The following is a 26,184-nucleotide window of genomic DNA, read 5'->3' as shown; positions in this document are numbered from 1 at the left end:
CTTATCTCCAGTTGCTTCTCAACCTTAACATTACTAGTTTGTCAATTCCTTGTAGGTTTCAAATAGCAGAAGCCACACTTCCTGTTTGCCTCTTTAAGCACGAGGCACCACCTCCAGTATCCCAGAGCTAGAAGCAGACAGCCTTATGTTATACACTCATCTGCACTTGGCCATGTCTTACTGCATACATCCACTGTTTGGCCTCATGCTACTCATTTGACTTCCATAGCCAGAAGCCAATCCTCCCTTCCTAGCACAGTGACTCCAGTGAATATCTGAAATCCTAGGAATCTAGCCAGTGTCTCAAGTATTAAACACCTGAGAACTAGCTAGTGTGCTAAAGATTAAGGACCAAATCTTGCAGCCATTGTGTGAGCAATCTGATGTCCATGGGTTTGCTTTCATGAGCACGGCTTCAGGATTGCACCCGATGACGTTTCCACAGAAGTCAAACAAGCGAGACAAGCCCATTTTATGACTAAGCTGACAGGTCGCTCCCAGATAATGCTGTCATGATTGACTATGGCAGGATGACAGTAGATATTTTGCACCTCCCATGATTTGGACTCTGATTCTTCTGTGTATTTGATCAGGAATTATCAGATGTCCGGGAGTTTGATGGATGACTCCATGCAATATGTAACTAAAGCAAAAGTAACCAAAAAGCTTTTGAAATGACTGAACTTACAATGAATTAGTCAAAGTTAAGATTAGCACTTTTTCAGGTGATAATTTTTATGGCAACCTGACAAATGAATCATGCTGATTAATTGCTTCAAGGTCTCTTTCTCCCTATTTTAATTGCGCTTATTTTTCTGTTCATGATTAGCTGTTGTGTAACTGAAATTTCAACCCAGGTGAAATGATAAATCACAAATACTCATGTGTAAAGTAAGACTCTTCAGGATCACAGAATTCTTTAGTCAAGTAGTGTTTTCCAAATATGAAAAGGTTCAGTAGTGACTAAAAATTATATATATTGAAAATACTGGCCTTGCATCGAAAACAGGCAGCAGTACATTTAGGCATTCACTTGCTGGCCCATCTTTACCGGAAGAGGCAGCACCTGTGGTGTTCTTACTTGAAGCTGCTTGTACAATGATGCAGAGCAATCATTTATCTAGAAAATATTCCACCTCTTCCAAATTGTCAGTCTTTTAGGGGAGAGTGCCGTGATGCCCAACTGAATGTTGTGAAGAAGAAACACAGTTCCTGATACTCACACCAAATAAGGTGGCTTGGTCTCCTGACTTGGGGAGGGTGCAAGAGGGAAGAGGAAAAACACAGTGAAGGAAATCAAAGAAGAGACTTAATAGGTGCTTGCCAGATGAATGGGAGAAAGCACAGTGGAAGTTGTGGGCGTGCATGCATGTGAGGGAGCTAAAGAGACACTGTGAGGTTAACAATCCACTTTTTAACTTCCCTGCCTACATTACAGCTAACTTAAACTAAGTCCCAGCTGAAAAATTTGGTTTGTGGCTGAGAATAGTAGTCAAAGGTTGCACCTTTCTATGTCAATACAGCTGCAATACATTAGACAAATACCTACTCTATTGGTGATTGCATTAAACTTGCTCTGGTAGGGGGTAATGTGAGGTGGCTCTGGAAGTGTATTGGCAGAACTCTGTATACCAACTTGATTTCCTTGTAGCTGAGTAATGCGTTGACAGGTCTGCTGGCAGTTGGTGCAGCAAAACTGGATTCCAGTATTCTTATAATTGCCATGGAGACTGCTAAGTACTTTAGTTCATTATTTTAATAACAATAGTGTAACATTTTTTTTCAGCACTACAAATTTGTTTTAGTGAGTGTATCTGAAAAAAGACAAACCCAAAGGGAACTGAATAGCTCAAGGGATTGGTAACACGATATGGAGCCTTTCATCTCTAATTGTCAGTTTGAAACCAGGCCAAGTTGGTGGTAGCTGAAAGCTGTTGCTATTTTGTGGCCATTCTGTAGCTTATGGGAAATGAGCTGGTATCATGCCAAAATCCAGTAGGAAAGTGTGCCTATATAGAAATCTACTGCGACTGGTGCACAGTCGGGCTCAAGAGACAAGTGTCTGAAGGGGAATGGAAACTCAAGTACCTTGCCACCTGCGAAGGCTGTTGTTCTAGCAACATTTGTTCTGTGGACAAACAGGTCGCTGGTAGCCAGTACTGTCAATATGGTGCCCTTCAAGGACTCTAAATTCACAGAAACCTGGATTAAGTCACACTTCTAATGGGATTTAGTCATCTTCTTTCTCAGTAAGAATGAGGGACAGCTCATTATAAGTCACTCATTTCTGTTTTATTTGTAAACTTTATCCAAAATGTTGAGAATTTTTGTCTACAGCCTTAAGCAATCATTGTAGGGAAGAACAGATCCCAAGCATTTTTGATCTGTGGAAGCAATATACTTGCTTCACAGAGCGTCTAGCACAGTATCTGGCATAAGAGGGCACATGGCACTGTTGCATCCATGTCTATGAGCAGGAACCAATTTAGATCAAATTGTGGTGACTTAGCAAACCAGTGCTCTGTCCTGGTGGCAGCAACTTATACTTTATCACCTTGGAATTCATTTGTAAAAAGTGCCTAACCTGCATGGTCGCAAAGACAACCTTCAAATATGAACTATAGGTAAACCTGAGACAGTTTGCCTGAGGCTGCAAACAGCCAGAAACAATAGTTCCTGTGAAGAGTGCCCTTATCCACTTCAAGGGAAGTGATGATCGCTCTGAAGGCTAATGATGATGACATTAATTGTCACTGCTGATAAAAGCATGTAAGGAAGAGGGATGATCAGATACCACTGTGTGTATGCAATTTGTAAAACCTAGAGGATCTATTCAATATAAATCTCACTTTGGTACTTCAGGCTCTGACCACTTTCAGCACTGTTTACCTTTCCATTGCGATCCCTGACGTAAGTGTCATGTGCTTCACCGTTACCGTAAGTGCTGGATTTATCAAAGCATTTTATTTGTGTTTAGGAAATGAACTCCACACTGTTTTTTTTGTTCACTTCAGACCTTTGTCATGAGCGTGAGAGTGATGCTTGCAAGGAGATATGAAAGATCTTAATCTTACTGATTCTCCTTTCTTTTGTTCTTTTTAATCATTTCTGTTGCTGGGAAATTTAAAAGCAAGAAAGCTTGTTTGAATTTCCTCCTCAGTACTTGGTAAATCAAGCTGCTTAGTATATAGCATGAAATAATAACCAAGACAACTTTCACACTGCTCTGTGGGTTCAGCTCTGATTGTGGCTTGGAATTCAGGGATCTGTAGAAAGATTACTCTGTAACATATGAAGCTAGTGTCGTTTTTAGCAATTCTTGAGTTGTTAGAATTATCTGGGGTTGGGAGAGACCTTGAGTGGATCATCTCCATCCTCTACTTGCATCACAGCAACTGTTAGTTATTGCAGATGAAATACACAATCACTTTTAGAAACGGAGGGATTGTTTACTTTAGGAATGTCATCACTGCCTTATTTAAGGCACGTTCTGATTTGTCAGCACTGCTGCCCAATACAGAGGAGTCTTCCCACATCATTCTAGTCAATAAAGCGGTGGATTCAATAAGCAATCTTCTCATTTAGCATTTACAGTGCAGCATGTCTACAGTGAATCAACCACTTCAAAGACCATTTTAAGATGGATAATACCTATGTTTCGTCACAATGAAACAGATTTTCTCTCCTTAGTGGAACTTAGTTACTTAATTGGAGATCCCTTAAACCCAAAATCAATGAAAGTTCCTGAATTATTCCAGGCTAATATTCTTTCCAGGCTTTATATTTACTGGACTATAGTGTTTCCAGGATGGGGAAAATGGTGTTCGTATTTTTATTCCATCCATTACAGAATTCAGTTAAAGCATTAGAAATAGGCCACTTACGATATTTGTTTAGTAATATATACTTTAAATTTTGCAAGCCTGCAACAGAAATGGTTTTGCATAGAAGGAGTAAATGTATACTAGGCCACATTGTAGCCCCTCTTCTGTTAAAAACAGAAATATTGTAATGCTTTATACATACCAGAGAGAACATTTAGCAGTCAGCGAGTCTCTGATTGTTGTCCCAGAATGAGAAATGTAATGTGCAATGGAACCCTCGCAAGCCACACTGATTTAAGATCAGTGGCTCAAAGGATGACTGTTTCCATTTTAAAGGTCTCTTTACATGTGTAAACACCCAATTTAATTATAAATCAAGGGAACTTCCTTTCCCTCTCACTACTTTGGCCTAGCCTGAGAGCTACTTCCAGCTTTTGGGGAAGGAGGTTGAGAACTGGGAAGTGCCACCTCTTGCTTCTGTCCCTCAATTTTCACAGATAAACAGACATATGAGTTAGGAATGTGTTTTAAATGAGCATATATAAGAATTGGAGCCCTGTAGTGTATATATCAGTATTGCCACACCGGCAAGTATATCCAGCCATTTACATAACCTAAATCTGACATTAGGTTTTGAAATGCAAACCAAGCTCAAACCTGGAATCTCTCATCTATTACTAGTGCCTGAGACTGGGCATTGCAAAATTATTTGGCTCCCTAGAGGTAAGAAGCAGACCTTGTGACTCCACAGTGTGCCCTCTCATTGATTTATGTAACAGCTTGTAGCAGCTGTTAAAGGAGCTTTGTGCTCGCCCTCTATTGCAGTTGCTATAGAGGAAATGAGATCAGGAAATCCAAGAATTCAGTGGATGAACACAGGAGAATTTCCCAGTCTATTTCTAGCTTCTGGACTGTGACATGGAAACTCAGCTTTCAGGAACACCTGGGCAGGGTGGCAGGGAGAGCATCAGTCAAATTTTCATTTTAAGTAGCCTGATTATTCCAGTAGGCTGTGATGGTGGAAGCATGTCTCCCTCTCCCCTTCTCCGTTTCTCACCAAATGTCAATTATAGGTAAGGCTATGTTTTAGTCGTGGGTATTTTAAGTAAAAATCATGGATAGGTCATGGCCTGTAAACAAAAATTCATGGCCCGTGACCTGTACTCTATACCTAAAACTTGGGTGCCCTGGGGCAGGGGGCGGCCCAGGGGCAAGGGGGTTGGCAGGCTCCCTACCCAGGTCCTGGAAGTGGCCGGCATGTGCCTGCAGCTCCTAGGTGGAGGTACAGCCAGGGGGGTCTCTGCATGCTGCCCCAGCCCTGAGCACCCGCTCCGCAGCTCCCATTGGCCTGGAACCACGGCCAGTGGGAGCTTGTGGGGCAGTGTCTGCAGGCGAAGGCTGCACGCAGAGCTGCCTGGCCGTGTATCTGCCTAGGAACGAAGGGAGGGACATGTTGCTGCTTCCGGGGAACCCTCCCCCATCCCCGAGGTAAGCGCCGCCCAGAACTCTCACCTCTTCCTGCACCCCAACTCCCTGCCTCAGCCCTGAGCCCCCTCCCACACACAAACTCCTGCTGCTGCTGGGGAGGGATGTGGTGGCCCGACGCTGCCCCAGCAGCAGTCTGTGTGGCTGGCCCAGGTGCCGTCTGAGCTGCTCAGGTGGCCCCGGGCCAGCTGCACTAGCCACTGCAGAAGTCATGGGGGTCCTGGAAAGTCATGGAATCTGTGATTTCCATGACAGCCTTGCAGCCTTAATTATAGGTCTTCTGTCCTTGCATCACACACCACCCTTTTCACGCTAATCTGTTATGCTTCACAATATCCATGTGAGGTAACTTACCCTGTTTTATAGCTGGAGCACTAAGGATTTGTGACTTGCCCAAGGTCATACAGCTACGTGGTCTCAGAGCTGGGAATAGAAATCATGCCTCCGGGCTCCCAGTCCCTTGCATTAGCCATTAGCTAGTGGTGGCATGGAAGAAAAATAAACTTTTAAAAGCGAGTAATAAGATTCTGTAGAAAACAGCAAGAATTGTAGCAAGATCCTGAACTGTAGAATTGCAACCTGTCTCTCCTCCCCCCATTGCCCCAGCTTTTTATATATTCTTTGAGCCCAGGCAGTCATTCTAATCTAGAATTCCTGATGCAGACACTACTAGACCATTCCGTGCATCACCTTCTATGCTTGACAGACACAGCAGCATTCACAGAGCGAATTATTATAATACAGTTTCTGCAACTTCTTTTTTCACTACATGAGCAATTCAGTATGTCTTATAGCGACTCAAAAAATCCTGAGATGGTGTAGCCTGGCTTTTCGGGCATATTTTAGTCGGGCTAGAACTGATTCGTTTGGTACTTTTTCCCTTTTGTAGGTAGAAGTTTGAGACTAGAGATCCTTGTTAGGCATAAGACGTGATGGGGCAGCTGTTGGTACCTGATTTTGTACAAAGTACGAACAGCTGCTTTCCATTTTATTTTTTCAAATTTCCATAACGTCTGCCTATTCTATGTACTAAGGATAGATGGAAAAGTCTGTTGTGCTGGAAGTGTATACTTAAAACATTTAATAAAAAGTCAACTATGGCACTAACCTCACTCTCAGTATAGTATGAGAAAAGACAATTGCACAACACAGCATGGATCCACTGAAAAGTGATACATTTCAGCTAAAATAAGCCTTAGTTTCATATTAATATCTTGTATGTCCTCTAGTGGGATTAGAATCTGCTTTTGCAGGAAGGATGGGCTTGATTATTTCTTGTGATAGGTCTGATTCATCTCTACCTATTGTGGTCTGTGGGGGTGGGGAAGGGGCCAAGAAGACAAGCATTTGATTGGCTTGTATAACTTGTTGTGCTGCAAGTGAAGAATCCTTTTTCCCCATAGCTTTTCTGTTACATCACTATGTGTGTTTATAACACACTTTCTATGTATAAGCTCTTTAAGTGCTTGCACATGTCTATTCCACTGTAGGTGTGTGCATCCCGAGCGCAGTTGCCGGAAATTTTCCCCTCAGTGATACCCATTGGGATGTCTCCGGCACCTCCTGGTGCTGTGCCCTCATAGCGCTGGTATAAGGCGCCTAGCTGACCCTGCACCCCCTCATTCCTTCTTACCGCCTGTGACTGTTGCTGGGACAGCTTTCCTTGCTGCGGCAAGCTGTTCCCAGTGGTCTTTGTTTTCTTCATTTCTTCATATTGTGTATAGTGAGAGTGTGAATAGTTGTTAATTTAGTTAATGCTTCTCTGTCAGCGGAGTTTCGTCTGTGTCCAGTGCTGAGGCATGCCTTGGTCGCTGGGCTTCAAGCCCTGTACCTCCGGCAACAAAGCTATGCCTTTGAGCGACCTGCATTTTTTGTTGTCTGATGTGCTTGGGTGAGGCTTACGTTGGGCATCGCTGTATAGCTGTGCCGCAAGTTTAACTTGGCCTCCCAGCCCTCCTTCATATGGGGTTTAAAGTTCCTCTTGATGAAAGCAGCTCTCAGACCTTCCAGTCAGACTCAGCACATGGTATCTCAGCATCGGTGCGGAGTGCTCGTCCTGTCATACGGGGGTCCCTGCACCATTTGCCATCCCTGGTGCTGAGAAAGAAGCATCTGGCCAAGAGGAAGCGTTCCCCTACTCCGAAGGTTGCACCCTGCTCTGCATTCCATGCCTGGCTGAAGTCACGCTGCTCCTCTGCCTCAGCATTGCAGGTGGCATCATTGCCTCTGGCCCATTCGCAGATACCATTGAGTCTGGTCCTAGATGAGCAGTAGATGCTGAAGGGACAGCGCGGTGCCCGTGCTATCGCAGAGCTGTCCACTGTGGAGGCGTTCACTGCGGCCAGAGATCTGCTGGCGCTCTCGGTACCGTCATCACCAGCAGTACAAGAGTCTGGCGTCAGTGCCATTGGACAGGATGAAGCAGGTAGCCCCTAGCTGCTGTCCAGGTCCAGCCCCACGGTACCATCCAGAGAGAAACCGTCCTTGCTGGCCCACGCACAAGTGTCTCTGCCCCGGCTCCGGTGGGAACTTTACCTCCATGGTCCCTGGAGGAAGGCTCATCGTCTGAGTCGAAGGTTGGGTCGTACTTCAGTCAGCCGAGGAGTCACCCTTGTTATACATCCAGTCAGCCCTTGCTATCCATCCAGTCAGCCCTACCCAGCTGTGGACCCAGGCAAAGGAGTACCATTGAGTCCTTGCCCCAGCAGTGGCTGGCCTATGCCACTGCAGTGCCCCTTTTAGAATCTGTGGGGATTCCTCCCCTGATGCCAGGGCCTCACTTGAGATGCTTTTACTTGGCAGGTTCTGGGAGAAGGGCACCGCTGTTCCATCAGGCAGTACCTGACCTGGACTCTGGTACTGAGCCTGGTACCAACCTTCTGGATTTGTAGGATCCCATTGGCACAGAAGAAGAGGAGGCGGGCCCTCTGCTGGTGCAGGCTGGCGGCGGCTCTTCTCTGGGCGAGGTGGTTTTGAGGGTGGGTACTTCGCCCCCTCGAGGACTTCTAGATCCACCGGGAGTTGCTGAAGAGGGTAGCCTTAAACTTAGGCTTGTAAGTGGAGGTAGTAAAAGAATCCTCCTATAGCCTGGTTGACATCCTGGCCACTGCGGGCCTTTCAAAATTGGCCCTACCTGTCAGTGAGGCCAGTGAAGGTCCTGTAGCAACCCCCATCTTCTTTCCCCCCACATCAAAAAGACCCCAAAGGAAGTATTTTATACCTGTCCAGGGTTATGAGTTCCAATACTTTCATCCTCTCCCAGGGTTCCAGATGGTCTCTGCGGCCAATGACAGGAAGAGGCAGGGCCTACAAGGGGTAACCCCTAAAGCAAAAGACTCAAAAAAAAAAAAAAAAAAAAAAAAAAAAAAGTGAATCTTTTTGGTAGAAAGGTTTATTCTACTGGGGGACTATAGCTCAGGATTGCCAACCAACAGGTGTTACTGGGCAGATAAGAGTTCACTGTGTGGGACTCTCCATTGAAGTTCAGAGACTCACTTCCCCAAGAGTCCAGGCAGGAGCCCTCCTCGCTGGTGGAGGAAGGGAAGATGATAGCCAGGGTGTCCTTGCAGGCAGCCCTGGATGTTGCGGGCTCGGCAGCCATGTCCATGGCCTCCACAGTGGCCATGCGTAGGAGCTCATGGCTGCAGTCCTCCAGTCTCCTGAAGGAGATCCAGCAATCCCTTCAGGACCCAGAAGTGGCTGGCTGCTGGCATGTCTCTGCATGTCTCTCGGGGTGGGAGGGGCCCATCGGGTCTCTGTGGGCTGCCCATGCCTGCAGGCACCGCCCCTGCAGCTCCCATTGGTCGGTTCCCGGCCAGTGGGAGCTGTGAAGGCCGTGCTGGGGGTGGGGGCAGTGCACAGAGCCGCTTCTCCTCCCGCCTTCGAGGGGGGTGCGGAGACGTGCCAGCAGCCAGAGCGGTGTGGGGCCAGGGCAGGTAAGCAGTCTGCTGAGCCCTGCTATGCCACTGGCTGGGAACCACCTGTGGTAAGTGCCTACAGGCCAGAGCCTGCATCTCGCACCCCCTCCAGCACCCCAATCCCCTGTCCCAGACCCTGCTCCCCCTCCTGCACCCTAATCTCCTGCCCCAGCCCCCTCCAGTTTATATTCAAAGTCAAATGGCAGAAGTCACATTAAAAGTATTAGTGAGTAGTAATAACTTTAATATGTTCAATTACTATTAGTTGATAAACTCTAACTCTACAAGTAGCTTTGTGTGTGTGATGCAACTCTTGAAATATTTTGGTCACAGACAAAATTAAAAAATGGCTTCTCTTCTTTGAAAGGTTGCTGACCCCTGTCTAACCTGTTCTTAAAAACATCCCTGTTTCACAACCACATGTTGCTCACTTAAGGTTTTGTAACTTCATTTACCGGTTTTTTTCTTTCCAGGATAATAACCATACCTTGGGCTGAGTAACTCAGATAAATATTGAGGAATGTATTAACCCAGGGTATAGTTATTACCGTCTTATTAGGAAGTACCTTCAAATTCTTATACTTGGTAATAACCATCTTCTGGGCAAATCAGCCACTCACTGTTCAGCTTGTGAGTTTATTCAACCCATGAGAAGCTTATAAATGGGAAGCACTTTTAAGTTGTTTTTCATTTGTTTTCTTGTCACTAACTTTAAGGAAGCCTTAAAGTGTCACAGCTAAATACAAGGTGGAACAGATAGTTTAGCATAAACAAATTCATAACTTTGCTAGACACTAAAATAATGGACTGAGTAGACACACTGGATTTATGGCTTATTACAACAAATTAATTTCAGAAATTCTAGTGCTGCATGAAGGCCATGATATAATAGCTCTGAAGATGTTTCAGTGAGCTTCCTCCTTATGTACAGTGGTGAAGATGATGGAAAGGTTGGAACCTGCCTCTCTGGTACAGTAAAACCAAAATGGAAGCATGTCGAAATAATTGTTTGCCTCTGAACCATTTTGCTGCTATTGGGGTGGAGTGTATACCACACTATGAGTAATAGCCTTCTTAGAACATTTGTTATGGAGACAAAATGCCACATCAAACTGTGATATAGTTCTCAAATTTGACTTGCATTTTTGGCAGTGACTATAGGTTGTTTACAGTTAAAACCCCCCAGTAAAACTGGTCTTTTTTTTTTTGAGCTAGCAGAGAGCACTATTTTAATAGACATCTTAACAAGAACTTAGGGGATTCAAGGAATAGAAGGACTTTTCTGCTGATGTTTTTACTAGATGTATTCTAAATGCCTGCCTTAACTCTCTTGATGCCCCAGTATTATTCAACAACATACCCTGGCAAGGGTGGGGCAGTCTGGCATTCTGAGTCTGCATGGAGCTTGTTACCCAATTGTTTGTGTAAACGGAAATGTAACTGGTTTCTATATAACACAGTGCATGACAGTTAACATTTCTCCATTCGCTGACTCTGCTTTGTAAATGTCAGCCAAGTTTTAACTCTAGTACTTGATTGAATATACAGCAAATTCCACTTAGTGGGTTAGCCAGCTGTGATATAGCGTAGCCATAGGGTGAATTATGAAAGGCTTTGTACCATTGCACAGGCCAGTGATGGACCAGTCTTACCTTGAAAACTACTCTCATATACAGTGCTGGATTCTTAGTAAATTGAAAGAGCCATTCAGTACCAGTTCTTCCTGTATTAGGTGGGTCCAGCCACATAGAGAGGCAAGGACCCCAACAGCCACCCTTCATGCATGCCATTCTGTTCTTCTCTAACAACCCTCCCCTTCTCCCCCTCTACCCGTCCCCCACACCATTTTGAGCTGCAACTTGTAAATCAGTATATTTTGGGGGAGACAAAGGGGCAGCCAGAAGAAAATGGCTTGGAGTACTTGCTGTAGGAAGTGACTTGTTCTGCCAGTTATCCAGAGGGCTTCACTGAGCAACCTCTACATGGATAAGTGCCAGGATGGATTCCTAGAGCTGGTTTTGCATACATCTAGCACATATTTCTTGCTGAACAAAGGCTATATTCGTAGCTAGCGAACTGGTGGCATTTGCAGTCCAGTCTTTAGCACCTTCTAAACTGTCCCAGCTACAGGTGCTGTTAGGGACAGAATCCTGGTGGAATCAGTTCTCATATGCACCAAGAGGGCTTGCCTATGACAGAATGCAGGAAAGGCTTCATTTCTTACTGCTTTAAAAACAGAAAAGAGTAAACAACTCTCTCAACTGCTAATTGTACTGGGATTTTAAATATTGTCCTCTTACTGCAATATTACAAGAAGGGATTGGGGGAGGAAATGACAGCTATATTTTTAATGTAGTTGTTAACCCATTGTTGCCCCCTCCCCCCCTTGCCCAAAAGTGCTGTGATACTTTTTGGAATTCATGGAAGTGTATAAAAGTAGGTTTGTAAAATGAGGCCTTAAAATCTATAGCATATAGAAGCTGATCTGTTTGCAAGATACTGCTTTCTTGACCACGTTGCGTGGAGACTTAATTATAGGAAAAAGTACCTAAGTAATGCCCATCTTCACTATGAAAACTGGTTTCCTTTTTGATAATAGCTTTGGATGTGTGTGTATGCACACACAAACAAACTTAGGTCTTTGACCTGGGTGAAATGAGTTGATGGTCTGTCTAGCTTGCAGTGGACAGTTGTCCTATTTATAAATGACCCCCCCCCCTTATTGTTGTGTTGTAGTTGTGTTGGTCCTAGGATATTAGAGGGACAAGGTGGGTGAAGTAATCTTTTATTGGACCAACCTCTGTTGGTGAAAGAGATGAGTTTTCAAGGTGAAGTGTTCTATTAATATGCATTAACTATTTATGCTAAATAAGCTTTTGTTTAGCTGCAACACTCAGTACCTTTTCCAGACCTGAAGAGCTCTGTGTAGTTTGAAAGCTTGTGTCTAAGCAACAGAAGTTGGTTCAATAACAGATATGACCTCACCCAGCTTGTCTCTCTAGTCCCTTATTAGAGAGACAGGGTAGGTGAGAGGTAAGAGTCAATACATTGTAAGAGACCATTCAAGGTGAAGTGGCTGGTTAGCACCTCTCCAGTCATAGTGGGAAGGGAAGAGTGTGTGTGTGTGTGTGTGTGGTGGGGGTAGACAGCTGGGGGTGGGTTGTTAGAGGGTTATAGATTGTTGTAATAAGCCATAAAGCCAGTGTGTCTACTCAGTCCATGATTGTAGTGTCTAGGAAAGTTTTATGATTTTGTTTATGCTAAACAATCTGTTCCACCTTGTACTTAGCTGTGACTGAGTACCTTTCCCAGACCTAAAGAAGAGCTCTCCGTAGCTTGAAAGCTTCTCTCTCTCACCAGCAGAAGGTGGTCCAATAAAAGATATTACTTCACCCACCTTGTCTCTCTAATATCCTGAGGCCAGCACAGCTACACCACAATGCATGTAGCCCCCTTATTGGCAGTCTCAGCAGACACTGAAAATTGGATGGGTTCTCTCCGTGGATTATTCAAGTCTGAGTTGAGTCACATAGTGGCAAATCTTTGTACTGCAGCAGCCTTGTGTTGTCCCTGCTCTGTAACTAGAACACTTGATTATCCAAGCCTGTCCATTCAGCAGCCTTTACAAGTAAGTAATTCACGTCCCAAAGACCTTTTTCAACAAGTCACACTTACATGCTATAGTATTACAGCTTTTCTAGTATTCAGTGTACATCAGTGATATAAAACTAAGTGTTTATCACAAACATATTTCAGGCTTGTAATATATGGGAAGCTATTGTATTAGTGTATTGAGGATGTTCAGTAAACACTGGTGGTATACTACTTTCATAGAAGTTTTATTTTTTGTCACTGATACTGCACAATGCCGCTAAATAAATGTGAATCCCATTCAGCTATAAAATTGGCTTAACATGCACAATAGTAATTAATGTTAATATATTAGTGATCCCTGAATATGTCTTAAAGTTCTTAGATTAAGGCAGATTGGAATCTAGTCACTCTACTTAGCTCTGGCACTACTGATGCAAATACATGTCTCAAGATGGCCACTGCTCGAAACAGATTCACAATTGGCAGGATGTTAAATAGTTGTTCAAATATTCTTCAAAATGATGCTGTCAACTCCAGTTTACTGTTACTAAAAGTGTATTTAGAATCCTTATCCATGGGCAGTCTTTGTCTAATTTTGTTCTGATATGTGCTTTTTGCCGGGGGGGGTCAAGCAAATATCCCATGCTGGTGTTTGGAAGAGCTTTGCAAACATTAACTTGGGAGTGAGCACGTGGAGTTCAGCGCTGGAACTGATCTACACCTGAGCTGCTGCCACTTTCAGGACTTCTCCAGAAGGACGAGAGGCGCTGCTCCTGAAGAAGTCATGAAGGATAAAGAGACTTTCAGGGGCCTAACACATCCCCTCTCCCAGCCAAACCCACATTCCAATCCTGTGTCATGTGTGGGGGGAAATAATTTGTAGTAGCTTTGCTTAATAAGTAACACTTATTGTTGCTTTATTTTCTGCAGGGATGTGAAAGCAGGGAACATTCTTCTTGGAGAAGATGGCTCAGTACAGATTGCAGGTAACTTTCTTATCAACTTGGAGTAAAGAGAATATGGAGAATACTGTATTGCTTCATGTTTGGCCAAAGTGGCTTGCAGTGGCACGTAGAAACCCAGTTAAAAAATGCCACACTGTCAGATGGTCCTGTATTTCAAACAAGATTTCTAGGAGCAGTTTTTCTTTTGGCTTATTTTTCTCTCTTGTGATATTTTAAGATTATTGTGCTGGAAATGGTCTCTATCAATGTGAATAAATCATTTCAGCATAAACCAAAAGCCACTCCTTTAAATCGGTTGCTTGGACAATATGATTTTTTTAAACTAAGTAGCAGAGCTAGTCAAAACCATAAAACAGTAGCTTCACAGGATTGAAGAGTACATATTCTTAATGGGGAAAGTGTAGGTCCTCCACTAGCTAATAAAAGATGACATCAAAAAGGCTGAGGTGTTTAATGCTGGTTTTGCTTCATTCTTCACTGAAAAGGTAAGTTGTGACCAGGTACTTAACACAATTAAAGTTAACATCAAGGGGGAAGGAATGCAAGTCCAAATAAGGAAAGAATGGTTAAAATATTTAGATAAATTAGATTTATTCAAGTGAGCAGGGCCTGATCAAATTCACCCTGGGGTACTTAAGGAACTAGTTGAACAATCTCAGAACTGTCAGTGATGATTTTTGAGAACTCATGGAGGATGGGTGAGATCCCAGAGAACTGGAGAAGGGCAAATGTACCTATCTTGAAAAGGGGGCAGGGGAGGGGACTTGCGGAATTATAGACCAGTCAATGTAACTTTGATACCTGGAAAGATGCTAGAACAAATTAGTCATCAATCAGTTTGTAAACATCTAGTGGATAATAGGGTTATAAGGAATAGCTAATATGGTTTCGTCAAGAGCAAGTTATGCCAAATCAACCTAATTTCCTCCTTTTGGCAGGGTTACAGGCATAGTGGATAGAGGATGGGGAGCAGTAGGAGTGATATATCTTGATTTTTGTTAAGGGTTTTGACACAGTCCCATGTTGACATTAGTAAACTAGGGAGACGTGTTCTAGATGAAATTACTATAAGGTGAGTGCACAGCTGTTTGAAAGACTACTCAGAGTAGTTATCAATGGTTCACTTTCTGGCATTTGCCTTACCTCCTTGTGTCAGATGCCTGAATAATGTTCAAAGAGGGATACATATTTGGTTCTTATCCTATATATTTTTTCAATCTGGAAAGAGGTTACCCCTGGTTTTTTTTAATGTTAAAACTTCTTTTGAGAGTAACACCCCTCTGACAAACTTCCTGCTGTTGGCATCCTCCCATGAAATACGTGAGTTCTCACCAGAAGAGTGGTGTTAAAATCTTCCTTGTCGCAGTGTGGCATGATATGTACAGCATATGCTGCTTACTTTGTGCAGGAGAGAACAAGTCTTGGTGCAGAAAAATACAACACTTATACATCCGGCTTCTGTATAAACCCAAAATAGATTTACTTTCCCTTAAATGGTGCCAGAGCTCTTAATGCCTGCTAGTGTGCTACTTAATGAAGTGTAAGGAATTCATCGCTTGTGTCAGCTGATAGGTAATGTGTGATTTCTCAATTGGGCAAGCCATTTATTAATAAAAGCCTACAATATCCTTCAGTAGTAGTGTAGGATGTAGTATTTTGGCTCATTGTAGAACACGTGATCTTTTTAAAGGAGAGACTATTAGTAGAGCTGTTACAGTAGGGGAATGAGCTATGATTCCTGGGTTTTTTTGTTTGTTTGTTTTTTTTAATTCCTGCACCTAGGTTAGTTTTCTGTTACACAACAGCAAGTCACTTAACTTCTATGTTCTTAACTCATAAGGATATTGAGGTTCAACATTTATAAACTGCTGAGATGATAACAAATATGCACATAAAGCACCTATCTCTGGAGGGTTCTCAACTGAGCAATAGGAAGCTTGTAATTTGATCAAATGTCCTAGTTGTGCATTAAATCTCTTGCTTATGTTGACACCAGGTTATTAAAGGTCTTGCATCTCAAGGGACATCTGGGTGTAACCACACTGGTAGGATATTTGTGGGATTACTCTATATACTAATCAGGGGGTAGCCGTGTTAGTCTGTATCCACAAAAACAACAACGCCAGGCGTTAAAAAAATGGAATCTAGCTACTCATATACACCATGAACTCAACTCTTCATAATATGTGGTTTTGCTCTAAAGTTCTATGTAAGGACCAGTTTCAGAATCTTTCATGGGATAAGCTGGTAGCAATGTCTAAACTATGAAGGTCATAAAGTTCATGTAGAGATAGAGGTGGTTAGGGACTATTTAGAAAAGCTGGACGTGCACAAGTCCATGGGGCCGGACGAATTGCATCCGAGAGTGCTGAAGGAATTGGCGGCTGTGATTGCAGAGCCCTTGGCCATTATCTTTGAAAACTCGTGGCGAACGGGGGAAGTCCCGGATGACTGGAAAAAGGCTAATGTAGTGCCCATCTTTAAAAAAGGGAAGAAGGAGGATCCTGGGAACTACAGGCCAGTCAGCCTCACCTCAGTCCCTGGAAAAATCATGGAGCAGGTCCTCAAAGAATCAATCCTGAAGCACTTAGAGGAGAGGAAAGTGATCAGGAACAGTCAGCATGGATTCACCAAGGGAAGGTCATGCCTGACTAATCTAATCGCCTTTTATGATGAGATTACTGGTTCTGTGGATGAAGGGAAAGCAGTGGATGTTTTGTTTCTTGACTTTAGCAAAGCTTTTGACACGGTCTCCCACAGCATTCTTGTCAGCAAGTTAAGGAAGTATGGGCTGGATGAATGCACTATAAGGTGGGTAGAAAGCTGGCTAGATTGTCGGGCTCAACGGGTAGTGATCAATGGCTCCATGTCTAGTTGGCAGCCGGTGTCAAGTGGAGTGCCCCAGGGGTCGGTCCTGGGGCCGGTTTTGTTCAATATCTTCATAAATGATCTGGAGGATGGTGTGGATTGCACTCTCAGCAAATTTGCGGATGATACTAAACTGGGAGGAGTGGTAGATACGCTGGAGGGGAGGGATAGGATACAGAAGGACCTAGACAAATTGGAGGATTGGGCCAAAAGAAATCTGATGAGGTTCAATAAGGATAAGTGCAGGGTCCTGCACTTAGGACGGAAGAACCCAATGCACCGCTACAGACTAGGGACCGAATGGCTAGGCAGCAGTTCTGCGGAAAAGGACCTAGGGGTGACAGTGGACGAGAAGCTGGATATGAGTCAGCAGTGTGCCCTTGTTGCCAAGAAGGCCAATGGCATTTTGGGATGTATAAGTAGGGGCATAGCGAGCAGATCGAGGGACGTGATCGTTCCCCTCTATTCGACACTGGTGAGGCCTCATCTGGAGTACTGTGTCCAGTTTTGGGCCCCACACTACAAGAAGGATGTGGATAAATTGGAAAGAGTCCAGCGAAGGGCAACAAAAATGATTAGGGGTCTAGAGCACATGACTTATGAGGAGAGGCTGAGGGAGCTGGGATTGTTTAGTCTGCAGAAGAGAAGAATGAGGGGGGATTTGATAGCTGCTTTCAACTACCTGAAAGGGGGTTCCAAAGAGGATGGCTCTAGACTGTTCTCAATGGTAGCAGATGACAGAACGAGGAGTAATGGTCTCAAGTTGCAATGGGGGAGGTTTAGATTGGATATTAGGAAAAACTTTTTCACTAAGAGGGTGGTGAAACACTGGAATGCGTTACCTAGGGAGGTGGTAGAATCTCCTTCCTTAGAGGTTTTTAAGGTCAGGCTTGACAAAGCCCTGGCTGGGATGATTTAACTGGGACTTGGTCCTGCTTTGCGCAGGGGGTTGGACTAGATGACCTTCTGGGGTCCCTTCCAACCCTGATATTCTATGATTCTATGATTCTATGATTCATAAGGATGTGTGTTCCCTTTTGTGAAAGCAGCTGCTAATTTGAGCATCTTTTTAAAAATCACAAACTTCAGGGGGGAACACTTTGAATGAAGCAAAGCTGATTAAGACTTAGAATCTCCATTCTACAGGAAATTCCAACACTTCAAAATTTCCTTTCATTACAAATTGGAATAAAATGTCAATTTCCTCTGAAACAGTCTGAAAAATTTCTTTTTGGAAATATGGAAACAGCTCATTGAAGCACTTCATTTTGACTTATATAATATATTTGTTGATTGAAACAAAGCACTTAAACCTTGTTGAAATTTTCAGTTAAATTCCTGGGAAACATTCCCATAAATCATTTCAGTTTTGTTGAACCAACCTTTTCCAACAGAAAACTATTCCATTGGAAAATTACTTTTGATCAGCTCTAGAATGAAACATGCAGGGCCAGATCCTCAGCTGGTGAGTATTGGTTTAGCTCCTAGCTCCATTGAAGTAGGTGGCGCTCAGAATACCTAAAATAAGTCTCTTTTGGGGATATTGACCTTAATTATTTTTAAATTAATCCCCATTCCCACTCAGGCACCCCCAAAAAAACCTCTGAACCATCAGGAACATCTTTGTTACCCTCATCTTCATACTTCCCTCCTTTTGCATCTTGTCACAATTTGATCTGTCAACTCTTTGGGTCAGGAATTATCACTAAGACTGCTTATGCGGAAAGCACACCTGAGCCCTGATTCTGACTTGAATCTCCTAGTCTCTACCATGATGCAACTACCAATCATCTTAATCTTGTAAACAGTCCACAGGAGCACATTCTAGCAATTCCCATCAGGAGCCAAAAGTAGAAGCACAGTTAGTTTATATAACTGATCAAAATCCTTAAGGTAAACCAGATGTCTCTTAACTATTAGATTCTATTTGTAATTTTAAATTGCCAAATTGTGTTGTCTGAAAACCACTTCAAGAGTGACAGGAATTGAGGTCATGGAATGAGGCCATGAGGTAGACTGGAGATAATCTGTGAATTAAAGAAGCATTTGCTAGTACAAATTCTAAAAATTCCCTTGGCAGCCATCACAAAGGTGGAGCTTAACAGACCTGCCGAAGTGCTAGAACTCAGTATTTTTACTCATGGAGAGTGTATTTTAGCAACTTCATAGCTGTTTTTCCCTCTAAATGTATACCCACCTGGCTAGTAATAAAATTGCCACTGACAGATGCAAAGATGCTCAGTTAAATCCAAACCGAAGTTGATTTCTTTAAAGGAACATTGGCCTGGCCTATTTTGTGCAGAGCTAATACTCATCCTGCTCTTATTCATTGACACTACCATATTTAAAGCTGTTTTACATTTGTTCATATTGAATTGTAGTGGAGAAGCAGGAGGCTGTTGAAGGGCTAAATGTTTATTGAAATGACCATACTTGACATCTGGAGGATCGTTGTGTATGCTACTGAGGTGACAGAAATCTTGTGCTGTCCTTGTTGAGGGTTTGTAAACAAAGACTTTTGGTCAATATGTATTTTGAATGGTCTTTCAAATGCTGCTTTCTTTTGAGCTTAGGGTTCATACTGTTTACTAGGGAGGCAGCATTGTGTAGTGGTTAAAATAGTTTTAGAAGTTAGAAGACCTGGGGAGAGTCAGTGACTCGCTGACTAATCCTGAGCAAATTGCCTAATGTCTTACTATGTTCATAAAATGGGAATAGTTAGGGCCAGACAAAATGTATGTAACTTTCCACTAATTCATGCCAGCTTCTCACCAGTTCATTCTGTTCCTGATTTCTCTTAACTCATTGTGGCAAAATGAATGCAAGGGCTAAATGGACTGAGGGACGTAGGAGTCCTGCTGCCCAGTAGAATCCGCAGCCCAGAGTTAGGTGTCCAGGCTCCCTGTACAATACATGGGGAGAGTTAGGTGCCAAAGGGTAGTTCTACATTTTAGTCTGAGGTGTGATGGCAGCTCAGGTAGGTGTACCTCATAGACTTCAAGGTCAAAAGGGACCATCATATCATCCTGTCTGACTTCCTGCACATGGCAGGCCACAGAACCTGACCCACCCACTCCTGTAATAGACCCCTAACCTCTGGCTGAGTTACTGAAGTCCTCAAATCATGGTTTAAAGACTGCAAATTACAGGGATTCCATCATTTATACTACTTTAAACCTGCAAGTGACCCATGCCCCATGCTGCAGAGGGAGGCAAAACCCCACCAAGTTCTCTGCCAATCTGACCTGGTGGAAAATTCCTTCCTGACCTGCATGAGCATAGCTAAAAATAGTGTAGATGCGGCGGCATGGGCTGTACAAGCACACCAGGGACCCTGGGTATGTGCTTGTGTTGCTGAAGTCCACATTGTCACGTCTACACTGCTGTTTTTAGCCATGCTAGCATGTGTATAAACACCTGAACAGTATTTAGACCTACCCTAAGAATGGGATTCTCAGAAGTCAAGAAGCTGGCTAAACTACCCAGCAGGAATTGCCAAGGAGATGGTGGGGATTAGGCCACGCCCCTCAAAGATGGTTAAGTGCCTAGCTCTGCTTGGAATTCACAGCTGTGAACCCTTTCCTGGAGTTAGGCGCGTAAGCCAGGTCATCTTTGTCTCAAAAACCCTCCCATCTTATTGTAGTCAATCGCGGGCTGGTCAGGGCACTCAACTGGGATGTGGGAGATCTGGGTTCAAGTCTGTGTGTCAAATTAAGCAGTGTAAAGATTTTAACAGATCTCCAACATCCCAGCTGAATACCTTGACCACTGGGCTATAGAGTATTCTGGTGCACACTCCCACCCCAGACTAGAAATTTCCAGTCTGGTCACCACTGGCACTTTTGTGCAGATTAGTCTTGTGTTGCGAGCTCACTTACTGTCTGGTGTCACAGGCCAGATAGACGAGGCGTGTCTAATTTGAGAATCCTGCCAAGGCTTAGCATGAGCTAGGGCATCAAGCAGCTTTGTGGTGTTGGGACTTAGGGGTTTTGTGCCTGTTGACCGATGGAAACTTAGTGCCATGGGGATATCAGCATTTATCGGGTTAGGTGGAAGCTTTTGAAGCTGAGTCAAGCTTTTGAGAATTGATAGAAATAGCTACTTGCAAACTCCCAACTTCCCCAGCTGTGAGATCGGGGAACCCAATTCATATTTACAAATCAAATCCTACTATACACTTATTCTTTTTTTGGTAAGGGAAACAACATTACTTAACAACAAGAGTCAGGAAAAAGGGTTTTATATAAAATTATTTGCATTTTCCTTAGCATTTTGCCATCTTCCACTTGATTTTCCTTCAGACATTTTCCTTTTAGTGCTGCTTTTCTCTTCTGCTCATCAGGTTTAATAATCTCCAGTGAATTAACCTCTGTGGTTTGCAACAGGAAAACTTTTAGTACAGATCTAGTTGTGATAGAATTGAAGGGAGAGCAAGGCAACACAGAACGAAACATTCAGATTGCCTCTTTCAAAACACTTCAGCTGCACCATAGCACTTCTAGATTTGCACTCCTGCATTTCTTTTGCTTGGGGAAATCCTAACACGTTGGTTTCTCAGAGTTAAAAGTAGCTCTGGATTGTTGGCAGGCAGCATATGTTGGTTCATTATTCCACCCCATGGAAGTAGGAATTGTTATGCGGCCTGATGCAAAGCTCATTAAATTCAACAGGAGTCTTTTTATGTTGATGGGGTTTGGTTCTGGTCCATAATTAAGACTGTTGTTTTTTTCCCAGGTAGTTAGCTAGTATAGCGTTTACTTACATTTCTAGTTAAATGCAATTGTGAGTCTTTTAAAATTAATAGATGCACTAATTTTTAAAAAGATATTACTAGAATATAGGTATAGAGTATAGCTTGTTCATCAAGGACAGGCAGTGAGAAAAGGGAGGTGGTGTTGCATAATGCATCAAGAATATATACACTTGTTCTGAGGTCCAGAAGGAAATGCGAGGCAGATCAGTTGGATGTCTCTGGGTGAAGATAAAAAGGGGAAAAGCAGGGAAGACATAATGGTAGAAGTCATTATAGACCACCAATTCAGGAGGAGAAGGTGGAGGAGGCATTTCTAGAACAAAAAACAAATACCCAAACACAAGACCTGGTAATAATGGAAGACTTCAGCTACTTAGACCTCAGTTGGAAAAGTAATATGGCAAAACACAAAATCTCCAGTAAGTTATTGACATGTGTTCAGGTCAACACTTTGTTTCAGGAGGTGGAGGAATTAGCCAGAGGGACAGGCTTTTTAGACTTGATTCTGACTAACAGAAGGCAATTTGAGTGAAAGTGATCATGAAATGATGGATTTAATTTTTCTAAGGAAGGGAAGGATTGAGAGCAGCGGAATAAGGATAATGGACTTCCACAAAGCAGCTGTAACAGTCTCCAAGAACTTATAGGTGTGGTCACAAGGGAATCTAAAGGAAAAAGGAGTAGAAGAGAGCTGGTAGTTTCTCAGAGACCATATTAAAGGCTCAACAGCAAAGAATCCTGATGCAAAGGAAAGATAGGAAGAATAGTAAGAGGCCAATATGGTTTCATTAGGAGCTCTTTAATGACCTGAAAATAAAAAGAGGAATCCCCCAAAAGTGAAACAAGTGCTAAGGATGAATACAAAATAGGGCAAGCATATGGAGACAAAATGAGAAAAGCTAAGGCACAAAGTAAGTTGCACCACGCAAGGGACATAAAAGGCATGGAGGGGTGGTTTATAAATACAATAGGAGAAAGAGAAATACAAAGGAAAGTGTAGGTCCACTACTTAGTGGGGCAGGAGAGCTAACAGATGACATCAAGAAGGCTGAGGTGTTTAATGCCTGTTTTGATTTATTCTTCATTTAAAAGGTTAATTGTATCTAGATACTTAAACACAATTAATATTAACAGCAAGGGGGAAGGAACGCAAGTCCAAATGTGGAAAGAACAGGTTAAAGAATGTTTAGATAAATTAGATATTTTCAAGTTGGCAGAGCTTGATGAAGTTCATCCTAGGGAACTTAAGGAATGAGCTGAAGCAATCATGGAAGCACTAGTGATTATCTTTGAGAATTTATGGAGGAAGAGTGAGGTCCCAGAGGACTGGAGAAGGGGAAAAGTAGTACTTATCTTTAAAAAATGGGGGAAAGAGGAGTTGGTGAGTTATAGACTAGTCAGCCTAACTTCAATAGCTAGAAAGATATTGGAACAAATTATTAAACAGTCTGTAAGAAGCTACAGGATAATAGCATTATAAGAAATAGTCAGCATGGATTTGCCAAGAACAAATTATGCCAAATCCACATTCTCTCCCCCCCCTCCCCCCGGGTTCTTGCCTAGTGGATAGAGGATGGGGAGCAGTAGGCGTGATATATCTATATCTTAGTAAGGCTTTTGACCACAATCCTACATGATATTCTCATAAGCAAGTTAGGGAGATGTGGTCTAGATGAAACTGCTTAAGGCAGTGGTCTGCAAACTTTTTACCTCGTGCCCCCTGCCTTATCCCTGCCCCGCTCTCCCCGCGGGGCTGGGAACAGGGCTGTGGCTCCGGGGGGTGGTGGTGGTGCAGAAAGGGGTAAGGGGTCTGAGGCCACAGCTGGGAGAGGGGCTGGCAGATAGGGCCCCAGGTGTGGGAATGGATCTGGGTAATGATTGATTTAGTTGGGGATTGGTCCTGCTTTGAGCAGGGGGTTGGACTAGATGACCTCCTGAGGTCCCTTCCAACCCTGATATTCTATGATTCTAATGCTGCCTCCCTGCCCCCTATCACAGTATGTGGTGTACCACATCCAGTGCACTAAATGCCCCAATAACCAGACAATCACTATGCTCTTGAATGAACTCACACAGGACAAAGATAAGACAAAAACACTATATCACCTGTGGGTGAACACTTTACACAAAGTGGTCACTCTGTATCTGACCGCTCAGTCCTCCTCCTCAAAGGAAATCTCCACAACATTTCCAATACATGAGCCCGGGAACTTAAATTCGTAAATTTGCTAGACACTAAAAATCATGGATTGAATGGAGATGCTGGATTTATGGTTTATTGCAACAGTCTGTAAGCCACTAACAACCCCTTCCAGCTACTCTACTCTCCCCCTTCCTCTTTCTGACTAGTCACTTCACCTTGAATGGTCCCTTGAAATGTGTTAACTACTTATGCTAAACAATCTATTCCACCTTGTTTTTAGCAGTGAGCTCCATATAAGCTTGTATTTCTGACCCACAGAAGTTGGTCCAATAATAGATATTACTTCACCCACTTCTGCATAACACGGTCAACATATTTTGCTGCAATATTATTGATTAGATCTATCTGACTGGGCTAATTCCAATACTGCTTCCACAGAAGCACCTGAACGGATGGAGAGAAATGGTCTTCACAGTTAGTTTTATCCACAGATCCCAGAAGTACTTGAGATTTGGATTATGACTTGCAAGAGGGGTCATTGCCAGAATTTTGGAATCTTTGGAGCACTCTTGGACCACTAAATCACATCTGGATTCCTAAAGAGCAGTGGTAGCCCATACCATTGATTAGACAGCAATTAGTGGAAAGATTTTGACTTCTCCTTAATATAGACCTGTCTACAGCAACCCAGGTCTCTTACAGCCATTAGACCACCTGAGTGAAATCTACTAAAGACCTTTAAGACTGTGTAGGTTCAGCTTATGCAGGATCTGGTAGAGTGAGGCAGTGCCAGCAATAAATAATATATTAACTTACCATTCATTTCCAGAGCAGTTTAAGTTGTCTTAACTTCCAACACTCTACATGGTTTGGGAACAAGCTTCCTTAGGGACACCTTCTTCCAGGACTGAATATTAGAGTCTTTTGCTGACATTTACTGTATGGGAATTCTTGTGTCTCCCCATCCAGTTTTTGTTTTTCAATGAATGGCAGTGAACTCTTGCATTTGCTACAGCTCCGTAGTCATGAAAATGCTTGATCAAAAGATGGATCTTCAGCTATGAAGGTCAGAAAAGTTGAGCTTTTGGGGGGTTGCCAGAGAGCTTTCTGAAGCTCAACTTTTCTGACCTTCATAGTGGAAGATCCATGTCTTTGATTAAGCATTTTCTTGACTATGGAATCTTAGTAGGTTATTTATGGATGGCACAGGTGGCACGGGGGTGCCTGTGCATGGAGGAGAACTTATTTATCCAGGTTTGCAAATAAATAAACTGGGAATGCAACTTCCAGCTGTACAGATTCACTTCTGCTTCATCGCAAAAGCAGCACTACTTAAAATCAAAGGAGAAATGAGCATCCTAGACTTGGCCTTCTTCTAAAAAAGCACAAACTCACAGAACTATGCATCTTGTCCCTTACATCTGCCCTTTGTATCTATCAGGGCACCTCTGATTCTGTGACATTTTGTGCATGTTCCCAGAGTTTAGAAAATTTTATGTGATGAAAACATTTCTTAAGTTCCATTTCATCCCTTCTCGACATGTTTGATACCGGCAGACAAATCCAGTCGTAAGCCTGTGTTAGGGGAACCAACCCTGGTGTAATGATGCTGCTGCTTCCCTGCTTCTACCTCAGCAATAAGAATAAAGTTTAAACTTGTGGGCAGCTTTTTACAAATATTGACATAACAGGCGCTCTTTTTTTAAAGCATTAGTGCACACTGTTACAGTGGGCTATTTCAGAAAATTGGAAATCAGTAAATGGATTGGAAAACCATTGACTAAATCAGCCATGTAATGGAATACAGTTTAATTCCACCAAGGCTTTCTGGTGACCTCAAGACAAATGCAGAGCTCAAGGGATTTATTGTCAGAATTCCAAGATAGAATTTATAAAATTCTTAATTTTTCTGAAATGTGGTGTGTGTGCTATTAAACAACTTTTATTTTTGATGCTGGAACATTTTTACCTGAAATGACTAGGATGATTTCTATCTAAACAAATTCTGAGGCTTCAGCTAAATACACCTAATTTTAGAAAACCTTGTTTTGGAACCTCATTAGATCTTACAAGTTAATCAGGAATGAAACTAGTCAATTCTTGGATGGGAGGCCTCAAAGGAAAACTTTGACACTGCACCTTTGGTGATTCTGTAGAAACACAGGGACTGTTTTACAGGATCAGGGTAATGGTCCATCTAGACCTTTATTCAGTACCAGAGTCTTCAGAGGACGGTGCAAAAAATGACAAACAGTTATGAAATAGCCATAAATAGAGGCAGAATCCTCAACAGGTAGTAGTGGCTTTAGGGCCTGAAGCGTGAGTTTGTCCTTTTTTAGAAAAACTTATCCTAGTGAATAGACACATGGATGTTGTTGCTCATATAAATGCCCAGTCCTTTTCTGAATCCTGCAAAGCTCTTGTTCTCTCACTTCTACTTGTAGTGAGTTAGGTTAATTTTGTATTGTGTTAAGTGTTTACTTTTCAGTCTAATGTTGGTGCCTTTAATTTAACTGGGTGTCGTCTTACTCTACGATTGAGTAGAATAAGCCTCCTGGAGAAGGTGGTGCTCTTTCCTTAGTGTCTTTGCTGAACCTGTACACTAGAGGGCACTGCTGCTGGAGGGGCCGTCTTC

The 26,184-nt window shown here is 43.0% G+C and overlaps 1 protein-coding gene across 5 annotated transcripts in view; it reads left to right on the top strand.

Annotated features, from left to right (window-relative positions):
• OXSR1 (oxidative stress responsive kinase 1) overlaps nt 1-26,184 on the top strand; it is a 122,779-nt gene that overhangs the window by 65,795 nt on the left and 30,800 nt on the right. For all 5 annotated transcript variants that reach the window (XM_037891159.1, XM_037891160.2, XM_037891163.2 and 2 more), the window contains one exon: nt 13,751-13,806. In XM_037891159.1, coding sequence (XP_037747087.1) covers nt 13,751-13,806 — 56 coding nt within the window. The remainder of the gene's footprint in view (nt 1-13,750; nt 13,807-26,184) is intronic.

The sequence above is a fragment of the Chelonia mydas genome, chromosome 2 (assembly GCF_015237465.2).
Source record: "Chelonia mydas isolate rCheMyd1 chromosome 2, rCheMyd1.pri.v2, whole genome shotgun sequence".
Classification (NCBI taxonomy): Eukaryota; Metazoa; Chordata; order Testudines; family Cheloniidae; genus Chelonia; species Chelonia mydas.
The sequence above is the reverse complement of the archived record's forward strand: the minus strand, read 5'-3'. Positions and strand labels throughout refer to the sequence as shown.